We start from the raw sequence: 19676 nt of genomic DNA, 5'->3' as shown, positions 1-19676 counted from the left end.
TTACTATCCACATAATACAACTGCACACCATGCCCATAATTCCACTACACAAATCCACTCTACACCGCACAATTCCATGCCACACAATGCCACAACTAACAATTCCAATCCAACGCACATAATTCCATTGCACACCACATACATCCACTCCAATTCATAACATATATGTAAGATACATTTACAACGCCAATAGCTGTAACTCTCAAACACACAGATCTGAAGCTTAGCTCCTACCTATTTCTTCTTTTTCGTTACCAAACAGGTAAAGCTATCCACACAGTTCCACACCACACAATTTAACTCCACACATCTGCAATCCACACCACATAATTACACACCAAACCACATAATACAACTCAACAGCACAATTGCACAACACACCACATATATCTAATCCACACCACACAATTCCACATCGTGCCACAAAATTAAACAGCACATCATATAACTAAACTCCACTACATACCACTCCACAACACAAAATACCATTTCACATAATTTCACTCCATAACACACACTCCCAATCCACATAATTCAAGTACACTCAATACCACATATTTACTACTCATATAATTCCACAGCACACCATACCACATAATTCCACTACACAAATCCACACCACACAATTCCATGCCACACAATTTCACAACTAACTAATCTAATCCAACACATATAATTCCATACACACCACATAAATACATTCCATAACAAAATACATTGCCATTAACAATGCCAATAGCTCTAACTCAAACAAATGGGCGACCGATTGCATTTTCAATCCTTGTTTTAAGAAAGGTGCAATCTAACCTCCTATGTCCAGCAACAGGGACAAGACACACTGCACAAATAACAAACTAAATTTGCAATTTAAAAAACGTAGCATCCTATGTTTTCAAAGATCAATGGCTCATTATTTGAAGACGAAACAATGTCACGACGTTTAGTAAACAGTGTACAGTGTCCATAATAATTAGGATGCTTAAGAACGAATGGTGACTTTTTGAAGCCCACCTTAATGAGCAGGGTTAAAAAACCTTTTGTTGCTTATTTCCCTTAATTTTAGAGAGTCTTGGTCCTGGGAAAGTTGGATGTTGCAAAATGGAGCAAGTTTCATAAGAAGTTTTTTTTTTTTTTGCAACAGTCTTTAAGAATCTGCTTGCAACATCCAGGACATAACATTGGCTGTGTGCCCAGCCTCAGATGGGAAGTGAGTCAGAGTCTAGCAGTTAAATTCACCGTCACCCAGACCGGCTGTTTTGGGACGAGAGAGTTTACAGTAGCGTAAGAAATAGCACAGTGAAAAGCTGCCTCAGCTGCTGACAGTATTGCTTTGTAAAACATCATATCCAACCGAAAACATAAGTTCTTTGTTGGAAATTGTGGAAATGTAAAGAAAATAATCCAATCACACACGTTAATACAGCTATTCTCTTATACATATGTTATTAGTTATCAATGTAAGAATGGGAAATATTTTAATGCATCAAATGAACTTTGAGATAAGTCGAAAATATAATTCAGAAAACCGTCATCGTTCTAACGAAATTCACTTGAAAATGAGTCTTGTCTTAGTGTTCAGGATAAGACACGTTATCATCAGTCTATTTCAACATGGCCGCCAACATGCATACTATACGCAGTGTTTATGCACGCCTACTCTTATTCACAGTTTGGCTTTGGGAATATTTACACCCCGGCCAGCTAGGGTCCTGTCACAGTTGGCAGCGGGGGCTGCTCCTTACTATAACGTCCTCCCCTGGGTTCTGCATTTGTTTGTTGCTTGCTGGCTGAAGATGGAAGCTACACGGTTTCTCCCTATGCTACTGTTTCTGTGGCGGGTTTTCAGCTCCTCTGCATCAACGACCTCACCGCCTGCGGACCTTAAGGTATCAGAGTGGGGCAGGACAGAGAGGCAGCGGCAGGTGCAGTGAGTGGGGTATTGTGAAGGGAATCACTGTATTTCACAGTGGAGTGGCTGCTCGCAGTGGGGTAACGCAAAATACACCCCTCGCCCCAGAATGTGATGCTGGTCCGGAGTCTTACATGTCTCGCAGATATATATGCATTGGCTTATGCTGAATGGGGCCCCTCTGAAGGGTGGGAGCTTGCGCTGTAGGGGCCTACGTTTGGCCCTTGTCTGTTCGTAATTTAGAGGGTGGGGTCCGTAATGAGGGAATAAGAAAGTGATCAAGGAAAAGATAATTTCCCCAATACCTCCTTCAAAAGTTGTAATTATTAAGCACTGAACTGGGCATAAATAATACGAACTGAGCTTTCCATTTACATGGAGTTTATTTGGCTACTATGATGGAGAGTGATCAACAATTGTGCGCCTAGGAGGCTGGTTCACCAGACTATTGGTGTGACCAGCTCACGGCTATAAAAGGTTAAGTGAGGCCTGATGATTAGAATGGTTATTGGGAGTCTATGGCTGGTGTTTGTTCTTAATAAATTTGAAAATTCTTGACCACGAGTGCTAGAATGTTTTTCTTTTTCTCGACTCATGTGGTCAATTGTCCTTTCAAAAGAGCACAAGCCCCAGGCCTTAGGACCACTACTCATTTATTTAGTGTTATGCCAACCAGGCAGGGCACCCATGTTGACCTCCTTTGAACCTGGAAAGCAGAAAACAAATCATGAACGAGCAAGTTGTTTACTGATGAGCTTTGGTCATTATGTAATGTTATCTTCTCACAACTACATGTGGTCATTTTTTTTTTTTTACTTAGGTGCTCCATAAACCAATGATTCCACATCCATATTTTACTCTAGTCTGCAGCATTTTGTCATTTAGTGGGTGAGTTGGAAAGTAAAACTTTAGCGAACATTACAAATTTGAAACCTTTTGCTCATAGGAACAAATTTGGAAACATTCGAGCAAAATTGTTTTGCAGATAGAATTGGCATTGTGGGAATATATCCTGCCTAGCTCTAGTCAGACCCTTGATGTGTCATGAATTGGAATAATAGCTGAGGTACAAGTATTACATTGGTTATTTTCTTGCATGTAAACAGGATTTACAGTGTAGATTTTCATTTATAAATCACATGCTTTTGTTAATCTACTTGTCACTGCAAAGCAATGAATGTTTGAGACAATTCATTAGTCTACATTTAAAAAATAATTCATGCATCTATAAATATTTAATCATATCTGCCATGCAGTATAAAAAAACTAATAGCAATGTTGATTTAAGAACCTAAGCCCTTCTATATGGAAGTCTTCAAGTTTATATTAGGGCTGGCATCTAATGTCAATGCACTGTTTAAGATACGTTATAAAAAGTGGGCATTGGACCCGAGTGTAGTTTTACACACAGGGATCTCAGAGGTTTGAGTCATATTATGTTTAACATCTGGCAAAAGAACGCTTTAGATGTCTTGCCAAGCGCAAATGTCATTCATCACCATACAGGGCACCGGCGTATCGCTCACGGTTACAAACTATGCTATTGACTTAACATTTGACTTTCTTGCGCCAATGAAGTAGTGCTTACAATATACTATTCATGTAGTAATGCTGCACGATGTAGCCTTCTCTGTCTATTATATATAGGCAGGCACTTCGAATTAAAGGCATATACATTTGTTAATGTTTGATTTATTAGTGCTCTGAAGTGACATCCTGATGATATGAGCGCTGTACAAAAAGAAAAATGTATAATATAAAGGGAAACGTGCAAAGGACAATTACAAGTTACTTCACCTGTTATTCATGTGCACCATTGCCACTAAATATAGGGTAAAAGGTGGAAAATGATATTATAAAACAAATGGGAGGTTACCTCGTTAGATGTATTAAAAGGGCAGCTGTACCAGGATTAAAACACATATTCTGTGTTTAATTGCAAATAATCTCACAAAGGTAAGATGGCTTGCAGTTGCAGCTTCATGTTTGTCTGATTACCCTCAGCTGCCTTTTTGCAGATCACTCTAACATCTGGTCTTTCAGAAAGTTTGGCATTTGAACATGTGCTTTCCTGTGTTTTTCAGCTTCCCTACCACCCACTCCTTTTTTCACAGTTACTAGGTTACACCTCTTTATCCTTTATCAGCATTTTACTGGCCAGACCTGGCTAAGGAATGTAAGGGTCTTACAGGCACATGCATCAACCATTTTTGCGAGCGAAAACGGTGCCATTCGCAAAAATCGGCTGTTTGCGCCCGCAAAAAGGGCATTTGCGATGCATCAACGTTCAAGGCAATCGCAAATTGAGAATTTGCAATTAATTGCTATTTCTCAGATTCTGATTCCATTTAAGGAATCGCAATTTGCGATTCCTTAAATGCAATGCAAGAACCACTTTAACCCCTTCAGCGCTGCGCGGATTCCCCCGCGGTGCTGAAGGGTTCGAGCGCGGGCGGGGCCATGACGGAACGGTTCCGTCATGAGCACAGCTCATCCGATGCTCATGACGGAATCGTTCCGTCATGAGCATGGAAGGGGTTAAAATAGCGTTTTCGCTACTAGGGGGTGAAATTACCATGAAGTTGAACTTGATGGTAATTTGCAAAAACTTAGAAAAGTGCATTTTTCAAAGTTGAAGGTTACACACACACATGCCCTTGGGGCATGTGTGTGCACAACATGTGTGCACAGAGCAATTTGAGGGGTGCAAAAGGGTGTCCTTTGGACACCCTTGCACCCTTGAAATTGCATGCGCAATTTGCGAGTACCTATTAGTACTCGTAAATTGCGCATGCAATCTCCCATTTATTCCTATGGGCAAGTAGGCCCATAGGAATGAATGAGAAGGCATTCCTTAATTGCGACTCGCAATTTGCGAGTCGCAATTAAGGAATGTTTAGGAATCGCCATTTTACAAGCGATTCCTACATGCATAGGCTTTTGAGAGTCCTTAATTGCGATTCTTTATTAATCGCAATTAAGGACTCGTAAAAGCTTTTCTTGATGCATGTGCCTGTAAGTCTGTACCGTGGTTCCAACCATGAATTGTTGATGAGACCTCTGCTCCTTGATCAGTTTCAACCTGGCACCTATGATCATACAATAAACCCTTGTGAAAAGAGAAGTTGCTGCATGCCATATTTCTGATTGTGAGTGGACATATATATTTTAGAGGTATAGGTGCACATTACATTTAGGTTACCATTTCATATTTTAGGGGTAATCGCATATATGATTGCCACCTCACCTCATGTCATTAGACCCTCCTATTCCCAGTCCTGTGCATTAAAGTAACACTCTAGTGAAATCTGGATTTGTTTTCATTGACACACTTCAACTGACATACTTGATAACTATTTGTAACAAAAAACAAAACGCTCAAGATTGAAATTTAGTTTTTTTGATTACATGAAAGGGGGTGGCTACGCTATGTACATGTTTGTTCAGCAATGTAGAGTAGGTAGTATGTATGAAGAAATGGAGAGGAATGATGCTATGTTTATTGGCAATGGAGTGTGCCCATTGTATGTGGGAATATGTTTGAAGGAGAGACTACTTACAGTATGCATAGGAGAGATTTTCATGACTTGCACCAGGGCAGAGAGTGAGTTCCCATGGTATGTAAGGAGAAGGGTGAGAATGGGGATGTAGGTAGGGAAATGGGAAAGTGTCCATAGTTATTGTCAAGTGGGTGAGTACACATGGTGTGTGTAGAAAGGAGCAAGGGCCAATGGAAGTTGCAGAGGGAGGGGAGAGTGTTCACTCTTTGGGGGAATAGTGAATGCCAACGGTATGACTACCTGGATTGGGGTCTGGGAGTGGGATGTATGACGCAGCATGTACCCAAGCAAAGCTTTCACTTATATTATATCAACCTCCCCTCATCATTCAGACAGTCTCTTGGCGGTCAGGAATGATCATTCGCCATACCTTCTCAGGTATGAAATATTAACTACACATCTACCAGGCTTTCCATGGATACCTATTAATATGTTCACTCATTAATTTGCAAACACATGCAGATTCTCCCAATTCAGTTTGAACAAAGCACAAACAATTAAAAGATACAATAAATTCCTCCCTTGTGGTAAATAATCATAAATACATTTAAGACGACTACACCACATTCTGCTAGCTACAAATGCTTCTCTGGGACTGGACCTGAATAATAATCAGCTATACATTCTCCAAATTTTGAAGCAGAGTATTTTTACACCCTCCTGCTGTTCGAAAGATCAAGTTCATGGTGCATAGCTTCAGAATCCATGTGCTGCCTTTAAATAGTAATGTAATAACTAGAAATACATGCCCTTTGCATGTCTGGCATAGATGTTCAGGCATACCAAGGACATTCATTTCTATTGATTACATCCCTAATTAATGTCACAATATGGATCCAGTAGTCTTGTACGATGAACATGATAACATAAATCTACCTTGCACTGTTTCTAAAGCCTTCAGATGAAACAGCCTACACAGTTCTTTTAACATAGGGAATTTTAATCAGAGCCCAATCATGTATGTGAGCTGCTCAACATTTTGGTTTCTCAGTTTTACGTTTTAGTCGTGTGGCATACACCTGTCTCATTCTTCAAGTGCCAGGCTAAAATCGATAGTCCTCTTTCTCATGCGCAGGGCGTATTCATAACTCGAGTTAAGCCTCTTGCTGAGCAGGCTTGGAACATGAGGCTTTTGGGCCCAGTTTGGAAAGCTTTTTTTTGTGCAAGAAGATCTGACTTAATCTTGAGTTTTCAGGAGTAAAACTCACAAGGGATAAAATGTGAATTGTTCACATATTGCAGAAAGTACACCGATGTAATGTGCAGTAGATGGAACTTGCTGTTATTCTCCAGTGTTTAACTTTACAAAATGCAGTCTTAATTAATTTTTCTCTGTCTGGAAAATTGACTTCATTGTGTGGCCTCTAGGCAAGCAAACGTCAGCCAAAAATAAATTCTCCAGGTTACTGCGCATACATTATCCCTAACAATGAAATTACAAAATTCATAACTTCCAGACTGTGGCACGAACTAGAACAGTTCCAAACCTGCCTTTTATACATTTTGGGTACCATAGGAATTCACCAAAAAAAACCCTTGTCATAGTTACATCACACTTGACATAACTCTCTTTAGCATTTTTAAATAACGCTTACACAACCCCTTACACAATGCTTACACGCTGACCTGTAGAATCCTGATAAACCCCTACCCACGTCATCTTTGTAGATAGGCAAGGGAGGTTACAGGCGTAGGTGGGCAAACAGATTACACATCTGTGCACGTAGGCCCTTCGGCAGGTCAGGGCTGCTTACTGTGACACGCGAGCATTATCAGTATAACAAGCTTTCCAGTGAACATGTAACTTCTGACTTTATGAAAGTCCCTGCAGAAACACGAAATGGGGCTAATAGACAAAATGGCTGCAAGCAGAGGCTAATTTAACAACATATTTTTTAACAGTTCCTCCTTTTAGCCTCTGCAAAATACATTTTGTCCAATTGAGAGTATATTTTAAACACATAAAAAGAACTTTTCAATGAAAATACATAATAATTCAAATCAATGTTATACTATGACAGCTGAGGGTACGTTATCTGCATCATTCAAGCTTCCTGTATCTATTTTCATAAATTAATCTATCTGTTGCTGAAGCATAAGCTGCTTATTAACATCACAAATATCTAGAACCATACGATTCTGCAAAACTACAAGTCTTGCCACCTGGAGTTCCTCAGTGATGTTACCTAGAGCTGTTGTAGTCTAATTAACTACTGCCTCAACTACTCTAGTGAGTCTTCCTATGTTCCTACTGTTAAGAGGTGGACCAACAAAGAAAAATATACCCAAGTTCACGTCAACGTATTCTTGCAATGAGGTGTCAGTCTTGTCCTTTGCCTTAATATCTATCCTTCTCTTGGTCCGAGCTAGTAAAGGATTGTGAGGCGATAATCCAGTCTTATGATAAGAAGCTGGAGCTAAATAAATGGAGGTGTGGAGGAAAGATACGTAACATATCCCTGACCATGCTGGAGGTAGATAGAAATAACTCTTATTCCCACAAATAAAATATGTATTATGGGATGCTAGAAAACTACCTAAAAGTAAGACCCGTTATAGTCCATACAGTGTTACAATCACTATTACCTACAAAGATGGAACCAAAACATTTTACACATAGGGGGGCTTGTGTGTCTGTTATTGTTATAATAGGGAATCCTTTTTCCAATTTAGTCTGTGCCCTTGCAAAGACACATCTCGTGGCAGAGGTACCTCTAGCATATTCTTCAGTTCCCCATCTGATCGCTTTGCTTGCGGATTACCATCATCATCTGGGTAACATACTGTATTCAATTTCTTATTAAGACCCCCTACATCAGCTTTAGAAACGCCCCTAATTTCTGCAGTCCACAAAAGTGCAAACCAAGCACGACAAGAACCATTGTGTGAGAATGGGAGCGGGATGAGAAGAGTTCCCCCTGCACCCTGGTGTGCAGGTAACAATCCACAAACCCAACAATTAGAAATATTAGTAATGCTATGAGTATAATGTAACATTCAAATAAATGAATTATTCTCGTAGGAGAGTCTATGCCTTTCATCTAACGGTGGCAACATAAAATGGTACTGTTCTGAAGGTGTGGGTGTTGGAAGTACGAGTGAATGCACAGGAAATTTCACATGTAAAAACCAAGCTATAGCGCAAATTCCCATAACACTAGTTAAACTTGCTGCTAAACAGATGGACATCCATTTTTGGGTTTTCTCTTTCGACGTAGGGTGTTGAATATCCTGGTGTTCTTCCTTCATATTTAACGACCAAAAATCAACAATGTCTTTAACTGAATTGTCTCTTAAAAATGCTGCACAAAAAATGTTGTTTTTCAAAAGGGACTATGGTTTTTGTCCAATACATGTATCAGTCAATAGGAAATTTCAGAGAAAAAGCAAACATTTGAATCCAACAACTCTTCTTCACCTCAAAAAAGTCCAAAGTAAAAAATAAAGAAGAAACAAAAATTTGTTGGAAGCTTGCAGTTCAATGATAGCAATGAAAAAGAAAATCAATATAACAAGTACTCAAGAAGAATCGTCCACAAGTTCATCCCTTATAGCCTCAAGGATCGTTAGATATACTGCCACTTTCAAAGGATGGAATTCGGGTCCCCTATAAAATCCTGTCAAGGAAAAGTCAGGAAACTGAAGCTCTGGGGCAAGACAAACAGGTATCTTACTTCTGACTGGATTCCTTGGCCAAGAAGTGGAAAGTTCTGACTCTATCCCCAGTCCTGGGCAAAGCAGATTGTAAACACTTGAATAGTGTCAGGCGTTTTCTGCACCAAAAACCCTCGAATTCTCTCCATTCAAATACTGTGGGACGGATGATTTTGCCACAAAAAATCAATTTGTAGTTCAAAAGTCTGGGTTCTTCCACGGATTCAGGATATCCACGCCACAAATTGCACCACACCTAGTTCGGCCGCCTCTGCAGCACAGAGTCCCCTGCCAAGTAGGCCCTCTTACCGGACCAGACTCGCCGCACCCTCTTCTTCCAAGTCTTTGTTCAGTTAGTTGCACGAGGTCCCCAATATTTCAGCAGTAACATATTTGCCTGTCTGATTTGTCGGTATGGAAACCGATCCCTATCCTCATCCTACGCTGTCCTAGTTACACTGCAAACCCGTGGCATCGGATGCACTGACATCATCTGCATAATAGGCTTTCGTCAGGGCATGATTGTCAAAATAATTCTGTCTATTACTAGGACCTGGATGCTGTTGAGGGCCCCTTGTCACTCCCCGTCCCGTACCTCTACCTGGTTTGTGAAGCAATGGGCATTCGGATCACCAATGTCCGTCTTGTTTACAATATGCACATTGATTTGTCCCAACGGACCAAACGCTCAAGAATCTTGATTATTCCTCTTTGGGAGGTCAGCTCTAAATACTCCGCGACCTCTACCTCTCTGTGGCCCATAAATCTATTGCAACAAAATTGTAGTTTTTAATTCATTATTTTTACCCTCTTTCTTTTCCTTTTCATCATTTACTTGATTCTCGTAATACTGGGCCATGTCCAAAATCTTAGGCGGGTTAGAGGAAGCCCACGTACTTTCAGCTACTCATAACTTATATTAGTATCAGAAGTTGTATCTTGACCACTGTAATCATGAAACGTCATTTCAAACCTTGTGAAAAAGTCAGGGACCGACTCCTCTTTCCTTTGTTTGCAAGCTACCAATTTCGCCCATGATATTTTCTTTGGTGGCAGTATCCCTTTCAAGTAGGTAATGATGTGACCCGGTAAATCTAATATAAGCTGTGGGGGTTTCCCCCCGCTTTCCTATCAATATCCACTGCTTGTAATTGAGCTCAAGTACCACCAAAGGCCTCATGGTCCTGTTTGCGGACCATACTCCAAAGGTCAGGGGGCAATATCAATCCAAAAACACATCAAAATCAGCTAAAGTCATAACACAAGAAGTTATGGCAGCATTCAATTAATCATAAAATGCACTCTGTTTTTTTCTAGGATCAGGCAAAGAATTTTTAAGGGCCAATGCGTCCGATCGCCTCCAAGGGGAATATATCCATTGGAACCGGAACCCAGCCGGGTTAACACCCTGACCGTCTCCTACAGCTTCTTGAAACATGGGGGTTGCTTCTCGCATAGGGAAAGCTTTAGTCGGAGCCGACATGAGCCTCTTAAGTTTTCATTTCTGAGTGAACATATCTTCTACCGCTAGTTTTAAGGGAGCAGCGGTCAGTGCTCCTTCATTTGTCCTTTTACATACCCTAATTAATTCACAAGGAGCTTCCTCATTCATATTAGTCCTCCAGTCCTCTATTAGTGCATTAGCCATTTCCCCTACAACACACTGCTAAGTCATTTGTGGGTATTGTGTCAAAGTCGGGAAAACCTCGTCCAATCGTATATCGTCTATCTAGGTGTAGGAAGTTGTCTCTCTATAAACTGCACTAAAACAAAGTACACTATGCAGAGTCTCCAAGGTGACCCAGATTGGTATACAGAGGCAATAGTAGATAATATTAACACTCTATTTGTGATAGGTTGGGCGAGCAGTTAGGCTTATCAGAAGGTAGTGCTAAGCATTTGTTGTACTCGCAGATGAAATAAATGATACACACAATCAAGAAATAATCTGAGACCAATTTGCAAAAAAGAACTAATCCAAGACCAATTTGCAAAAATAACATTGATTTTTATATAATTTTCAGATCAAGAACTACAGTAAATACTTTTCAAGATATGAATTTTTCAATTTCCCAAAATAAGTCACTCTTGTGCGTAATTAGATAGCATTGAAGTCAATGGGAGAAAATAGGAAAATACATACAAAATAGTACTGTTGGATTTCGAGGTTCTCCTTCTGGATTTAGGTAAGTAGCACTTCCAGGTGCAATGTTCCACCAGTGGATTCTGGGTAGCATCCCGGATTAGGTTGGGAGCAGGATGCTGAGGTCGTTGCTGGCTGGTGTGCTACGAAGAAGGGGGCGGGCAGGTTGCATGGACGATTTCGGCACAGCTGGGCCACTCAAAGTGAGTCAGGGGTCTTGACATCCCTCGACGGGCGTTTGATTCCTGGGCAGTTGAAGTCTGGAATGGACTCTTTGTCTTGGTCTAGGTTGCAGGGTGTACGGTACCCCAGTTATTGGTGCGGAACAGCTCTCGTAGGTCCTGGTGTCTTCACACTTGGTGGGGGGACAGTTCTGACCCTCCGGAGCTGATGTACCTCATTTTGCAGGAATTCTGCGTCGGGTAGTAGCATATCGGTAAACTGGACTGTGGCTTCAGTGCCTGCGTTCTTCAGGGGAGTAGTGTTTCTACCCCATGGGAGTTATTTGGTGGAAAATGAAGGGCAGGGGTTGCTCGTGTTTCTTGGAGTCCTCACAGCAGCAGGACGAGACAGCACACGATGATTGTCGAGTCCTGTAATTAGCAGGCAGTATTTTGTGCCAAAAATTCTGCAGCAGATTCTGTTCTCAGGTCAGCAGCTCTTCTTTATGTCAGTCGAATCTGAAGTCCAGGGGTAACATCTAAATATTAAATTTAGGTAATAGCCAATGGGCTACTTACCTTTAATGTGGCTACACTCTCTAAGTGACCACTTTCTGTGGACAGAGTGGCTACCCTATACCTGATTGGTTAATTCCTGCCATCCCAAGATGGAGGAATTGGAAAAGTCGTGCCCACATCACCTGCCCCACCTTAGGGGTGGGGCTGGCTGAATATGGGCTCACAAACTATTACCAAAAAAGAAAGACCCGTGAAGTCTTACAGATAAAATTAGGTCTGGCCATTCCTGAATGTGGTTACATGACATGACCGTGTTTTTAACCTTGGGATGACTCACGGAATGGAATAAAGCAATTGGAATTATATACGTGAGCCAGACCTAATTTTATCTGTAAGACTTCACGGGTCTTTCTTTTTTGGTTTTGGGCTGCTTATAAAACCCCCCTGTTCTCTCTTTCTTTAACTGGGACACATAATCATTCATATGAGTAAGATATCGATGATGACAAAATCGTGAGCAAACTGGTGAGAACCTGCCAGCAGCTCCTGTGGTGTTGCGCACGTGAGATACTTTCTCATTTTTCCACACCTTTTCTCTTTCTTTTTGTTTTCCACAGAAGTTGGTGGAGTAACTTTTCACATGGTTGGTTGTTTTTTCACTTTTGGGAATTTGTAAATACTAAGTTTTATGGCACCAGGGATTTAACAATAGTTCATGACAAGAACTACTGTTGATGGCGTAATAGTTGTTTACATTACCCTCCTAGTAATCCTATGTAATTAAAAGAAGTGCCTGGATATTACCAGGTCTGTTTTTTGTATTATTTTCTCACACCATGAGGTCAGAAATATGTCTGGTGGTGGCAGGCTGGCTAAGACTAGTCGGAGACCACACCAGTGCTTGGTAGGTTTTCAGGGGACCTTTCGTAGGTGTCTTCTGTGTGCATTAATAAATCCAACATTGGTGAGTTTATTAAGATGAGATGTTTGGTACCAAACATCTTAGGGTACGGTGAAGCCATTGTGGAGCTAGGAAACCCGTCATAACAAGTATCCAGCCCATCAATGTACTTTCTGTGGCTTCCCTGTGCATTTACAGTATCCAAGAATTGACTTCGATGTTATAGGGTGATATCCGCTCATGCAGATATGTCCACACATGGGATATAGGCACCGGGAAACCTCCAGATAGCTGTGCGCCATACAAATTTTATTTAATAATATAGTGCACCCTGCCTTCGGGCTGTAAGGCCTGCAGATGGGGTGACTTACATATACCTCATGCAGTGTATGGGGCATGGCACACAGGGCTGTGTGCCATGTCGATGCTTTGGTTTGCTCTGCACCAACACACAGCCTGCAAAGGCAGTTTGCATAGTCTTGGTGAGGGTCTCTGTGATGGCACAATTTGTGCTGCAGCCCCAGAGGTCCATCTTCAGTCCCAATGCCCTAGGTGCCAGGGGTACCATTTATTAGGGACTTACAGGGGTTGCTGAATTTGTGCCAGTCGTGGTACAGTTTTAGGAAAGCGACCTGGCGCTGGGAACCTGGTTAGCAGGGACCCAGTGCACTTTAAATTCGAAATCACATCTTGCACCAGGCTAAAAGTGGTGTCTAACCATGTCAAAATAGACACTTCCCTACACTAGGCTAGTGTTGTTGAGCAGCCTTAGGCTTATCAGAGAGGAGTGTTGGACATTTGCAGCACACATAGTTAATAAATGATGCACACACTCGAAACAGATATTCACACCAATTTGGAAAAATAACAGGTATCTTTATATATATATGTCTTGAACCCAAGAACTTTATCAGGTCAGTACTTTTTCGGCATAGACGTTTTACAGTTTTAGCACAGATAACCAACAGTGCGTTTTTACACGTAATGCTTTCATATGGGAGAAAGAATATTCACTGCTTACATATACTTGTGAGGCGTTTCCTTGGGATTCCTTTTGTTCGTTAGGGGGTAGAGGGACAAGGACCAAAATTCCATCAGCTGAATGGTTGTATCTGCCCTGGTTGCAGAGCTGCTGGATGGGTTGACAGCCTTGCACGCTATGCAGTAGAAAGGAGGGGGCACTTAGAAATAAGCTACAAGTGGGGACTTGGGAACAAGTGTGGTAGCTCCCAATGGGGGGCTCGGTCACTGAGGGTCCTGGGAGCACAGCAGGGACCAGTTGATTAATTCAGGCACAGGCAGGGTGTCCCGGATGCAGAGTGTTTGTGGTTGGTTGACTCTTGTCCATCAAGGCGCTCACTGGTGTAGGGGTGTGACTGTACTGGGTGTGCTCCATGCCTACTTTGCATACTAATTTCCTGCCTGTCCTGGTACCAAATGGGCCTCAGGGCTCGGAGTGGCATCTTCCAGGTCTGCCGGGGTTGCATATCAAAGGCGGCACGGCTTTGAGACCTCCATCCTTGGTGTGCTGATTGCTATCTATCCTGTTTGGAGGAGGTGTAAAGACCTGCCCTAGCAGGCACTGTTCCTGACCTCAGAGAGTGGGCTCTCACCTCCTAGGCGGTTAAGAAACGCATCTGTGGTGACATGCTGGACAGGACCAGTCAGCGAGCACACTAGTGGACTATTAGGTTTCAGGGAGTAGCTCTACGGTACCCTTAGGGTGCATGTATTAATACGTCCATCTGAAATAAGTGTGGGTTTTTTAATACGAGACATCTGGTGCCAAACATCTTTGGCTTCAGTGAAGCCATCATGTAGCTGGGGAAACTCATAATCACCAGCGCCCAGTACAAATATTCAAGAGGGCTTCCCTGTTCACAGCGGTATATCTGAACATGCAGATATGTCCTCACATGTAATATAATGCACCCTGATTTAGGGCTGAAGGCCTGCTGTAGGGGTGACTTACATATATTGCAAGCAGTGTATGCAGGCATGGCACACAGGAAATGTTCCATGTCATGTTTCCACTTTTGTTTGCACCTTGTCACTCAGCCTGCAATGGCAGTTTGTGTGAGTAGGATGAGCGGTCCTTTGGGGTGGCACAATACATGCTGCAGCCCTTAGGGACCCTCTTTAGCATCTATTCCCTTGGTACCAGGGGTACCATTTACTAGGATCTTACAGGGGTGCTAAAGGTATTGCCAATTAGGGGAACAGTTGTACAGTTTTAGGGAAAAAGATCTGTCACTGGGAACCTGGATAGCAACAACCCAGTGCACTTAAGCCAAAATTGCACCATTTACCAGGCAAAAAGTGGGGGTGACCATGTCAAAAAGGGGCACTTTCCTAGACATACACATTTGAAAGCATGCAATATTACCTCATACCCTCTTATAATTCCATCCTTCCACTACCTCTTTTTCCTGTGTGCTTTTCCATTCCCTGCTCACCGCCTCTGTCTCATTACATCATGCCACCCTTTCATTCCTCCCCTGCCCCTCTCCTTTCTTTTCCTGTGTTCCCTCTTGCTCCCCCCCTTCCCCCACCAGGCTCTTTTCTCCTGCTGTCCTCTCACTCCATTTGCCAGCTTTTCATTTCCTGAGGTTTCTCATGCGTGCCACCTGAACTGGGTGTTTGTTATTTTGTTTCTCAGAATGTTTTAAGATTACATCACGTGTCCCACTTATGTCAGCCACATATTCTGATCTCATACCAAAGCGTATATCTGTTCAGCTCATATATGGTGAGTTAAACTGAGTAACTTAAATGATTTAAATTCTAAGGGTTGAGTAGAAAACCTTACTGAATTCTTCTCACGTGTTCTGAATAGATTGCCACTAACTAAACTCTCAGTAACACAATTCGAACATCTTGATCTCTCTGCTTGTGTTCTTCTAGACCATTTAACTTGCTGTGCTACAGAGATACCCTCCAAGTACCTGTGTTTACTTTACTTCAAGTAACTTTGCTTTTTCCTTTATCCTAATCTGTTCTTTTATCCATGCCTGTTTACAGGGGTAGAGCTCTTGCTTGAATGCTCCCAATTGAAATCCATTTAATCTTCGGGCTAACATCAAGAGTAATCATCATAATCCTGATGTACAGTGCCTTGTCCCTTGTGTAAAATGCCGAAGAGTCCCACTAAAACAAGTACATCTTCTCGCTAAGACCTATTGGTTAATAACTCCAGTATCAGTGATGGACTTTGTTTTTCCATGCCACTAAGTTCACATGTAACACGTTTATTGAAGTCATAGAGAATTAATAGTTCTACCCACGCTTCAGAACAGATCTCTTCAGTGCTTATTTATGACTTTAATGCACATCCACTTGGGCGACAGGGTGGCAGATGTATGTCTGTATGTCAATTAAAAGAATTTCAGATACCTTCAGTGATGAGGCGCCATCAATATGAATTGTACCATAGTCAGGAAAGATGGATAAACTGGAATGCAGTCCAGAGTAAGAGACTCGTGCATTCCACCTTCCATTTAACTATTGTTTTCCTCAGTAAAAAGCCCGAAGTGCAATGGGAAACCTAGGGCATAGGTCCCACAGTTCACTATGCCTCCCATCAGTGATGAGGCCCAACAAGGCTAAAACAGATCTGGGCTGCTTTTGTGACGTGTTCTTGCAGGTCAGACTTCAGCACGTCAGTGTTAATAATGCAGCATAACCAGTGCTAATTTGCACATGGTCGGTCACTGTTTGAAGTGGCACAGTGATCCCAAACAAATTATGTTGTAAAATTATTTTAATCGTACTTTTTTTAAATTCCCATTTACCACAATATTTAGTGTTGCTCTATGATGAAATTATGCTCGGCACAGAAATGCCTCAAGACTTTCTTAGTCCGATGTCGTATTGCTGCTCTCTTGCCAAATTTGGTATGACGAGCAGCAGCTAGGACATTATCAAGCAAATGTTAAAAGCATAGCAGCTCAGCTTCCATTTTTTTCAACCATGATTTTCTTTGTCACTTCACCTCATCAGCATTGGGAGTCAAACATACATAGGCAGCAGTCTAATTGCAAAGCGCAGAAAGCCTCCATTGAACTTTGCACATTGAAGACAAATGCACAAAGCACAGCAAAGACTTGGTAATTAAACAGGAAGAAATTACTGTGCCCTGTAAGCCTGGCCTGTGCCTCTGAGCTCATTTCGTGTGGCTGGAAAGGTGGTGTATCTTGAGCCAAAAGTTATCTCAAAAAGTGGCAAAATCCCATCTTTGTACAGAATGTGTACCGGGTTCAAGTAAAGAAGGCAGTCACTTTGGGTGCATTGGGCCTGATTCTTAAAGGTATTTGAAGGTGCACAAATAACTAAATTTACAAATTTCAACTCCGGATCTGCATTAACAAAATGTGAGCTTGTACTCGTGATAGTATTTGATCACATGTATTACACCATCATGGTGTAACAATACATTTTGGCAAAAAGACTCCAAAAGGCATGTTGTGGGCTTGGGATATCTGCTCGATGAGGGGACCTCCCACAACCATATGTGGGTATTTAGAAACCCTTGGCAGGCACATTCCCACACTGGTTACACTTTTAAGGGCAGGAATAAATTCCATTTAACTAAAAGGGAACCCCCCCCCCCTCCCCCCCATAGTTGGCTGGTTGTAAGTAATGGAGTTTCTCTATGAGCGAAACACACTTTCCCTGCGGAAAAAAAAAATATATTTAACAAGCCAACTGCATCTGGGCATCTTTTAAGCATAACAGAGAAAAACTACCAAAAGGGGTTGTTCTGTTCCCCAGACTGAGGGACAGGAAGATACACAAAATTCTCCACCTACCCTCAGTTGGGTGGTGTGTCTCGCATACAACCCTACCTAACACTAAACCAGGGAAGACAAAAATTGTCTTAATACTGCCCTCACACACTTGACAGTGTCATGCTTCATCATTGGGCCGCATCATACATCCAGGTGCAGACCAACACACTGGATGGAGCACAATTTTTTTTTAGAACTATGAAGAGTAGTGGTGAGGGTAGAGTAAATATAAAAAAGACGCAACGAAACACAAAAGTGTAACACAAATCAAAGGAAAAACAAATCTTCCCCTTAGAAGAGGGACCAAGAGAGGTGCAGATACCAGGCGCGGTGCGTCCATTGGGGCGTTGGGGCGTAGCCCCCCCCGCCCGCAGCTCTCTCGGCGTCTGAATTTAAGTAAACACTCAGTTTACTAGACGGCGAGGGAGAACAACTGACAATTATGTCAGTCAACATGACGTCAAACCACCCACCCCCTTCAGAGTCTGAAGGGGGTGGGCGGTCCGGCGTCATGTTGACTGACATGCAGTCAGACCGTCACCAGGGGCATGGATCAGCACAATGCACAAGTGCGCATGATTGGGGACGGAGGGCGAATGTTCGCACCGTGCCCAGTCATGCCCACTTGTGTTTGCAGTTCTGGCGCATGCCCATTAGGAGAGCGAGGGTTGAGCAAAGGCTCAAACCTCGGTCTCCTAATGGGCAGGCGGGCGGCGTGTAAAACGTGCCCCCAGCCAATCGGCTGAGAGGGCTTGCCACGCCCACTTGCAAGCAGTCCGTGCGTGGCTGTTCCCGAGTGTAGGCGCCATTGCGCCAACGGACCCGAGGCAGCGGACCTGCTCAGGTAGGATTTTAAAATTTTATTTCAAAACTCCCCCCCCCCCCCCCACCTCCGCGATACATTGGTGTTACTCAATTCTCTCCCTGTCTAGTCGGAGAAAGAAAATTTCAACATCTTCTCTGTTTTAAAGGAGTAAGCAGAAGTTTGTCAGAAGATTTTGTCTGACATTTGACCACTATCGCTGAGCACGCAGCAAATGCTACAAAATAAAAACAGAATCAAAAGGCCGTCTTTGACCATCCTCTTTTTAAACTCCTTCAAGGCAACTTAGGACAGTTACGCTAATCGTTTAACGTCAGGTAGACCTAAGGGACGTTTAGCAATATTAAATTCAACCCTTTTACCGATAGGTATCCTGTGGGTCAAACTAAACTCTCCCTTTTTCAACGTATTGTGCTTAAGCACCCACCCGGCTTACAAGCTATTATTAATACATTTTTGACGCGAGTGGGGTTGAAGTGGCCGAGGCCCTGGCTGGCGAGCTAGAGGAAGATAGAACAATAAATAATAAAGACAGTCACATTATCAGGGAGTAGATCTCCAATGTTCATTTATGCATGCCACTCCCGAAAGAGCTCTGTTGAGAGGAAGGGAGGGGCAGACCCTTTTAAAACACACCCAGTTTGGAGAAGCATCGAGTGCCTCACTTATGGAATGGAATGGAATGGTTGATCACATATTGGTCCCAGGCTAGTTATTTCCACACATAAGAAGGCATAAGGTTACTCGCACTACTCAGTGACCACATCCTTGTTACGATTGACCTAACTGCGCTTATCCCAGCAGTCAAATCACAAATTATTATGGGAAGTATTGAGGTTGTTAGATACAATAGTCCTGCATGAAATGGTCTGGGGTAAATACGACACAGTTTCTTGCTAAGTTAGCTTTCACACATGAGACTGCTTTTTCAGAATGGTTGAAGGACCAACCGAGGCCAAGAGAGGTGACAACATCCCTTGAATAAATTTATAAAGCAACTGATGCTTTACTCTGGCACACCACAAAGGCTAATAAAAAAGAATCCAAGGCTGTTTCGACCGAGAATCGCTCACACTAACTTACGAACTATTTTAAATACACTTCCCAGAGATATTTCTATGATTCAAATGTCCAGATTAATGTACAAACCAACCATATACTAGAGGAAATAAAATGTAGACAAATGCCTCGGGTACCATGACTAAGGCAAGTGTTATCG

At 42.3% G+C, this 19676-nt stretch overlaps 1 protein-coding gene across 2 annotated transcripts in view; it reads left to right on the top strand.

Annotated features, from left to right (window-relative positions):
• Nucleotides 1-1665: 1665 nt before the first annotated feature.
• The window catches only part of GINM1 (glycosylated integral membrane protein 1), a 185834-nt gene continuing 167823 nt past the window's right edge, over nucleotides 1666-19676 (top strand). The window contains exon 1 of one of the 2 annotated variants that reach the window (XM_085612251.1): nucleotides 1666-1886. In XM_085612251.1, the coding sequence (XP_085468377.1) occupies nucleotides 1794-1886 (93 nt within the window). In that variant the 5' untranslated portion in view covers nucleotides 1666-1793. The remainder of the gene's footprint in view (nucleotides 1887-19676) is intronic. The other variant, XM_085612252.1, reaches the window with a different exon arrangement.

Source organism: Triturus cristatus, chromosome 6, assembly GCF_964204655.1.
Source record: "Triturus cristatus chromosome 6, aTriCri1.1, whole genome shotgun sequence".
Lineage (NCBI taxonomy): Eukaryota > Metazoa > Chordata > Amphibia > Caudata > Salamandridae > Triturus > Triturus cristatus.
Note: the sequence above shows the minus strand (reverse complement) of the source record. Positions and strands in the feature narration are given on the sequence as shown.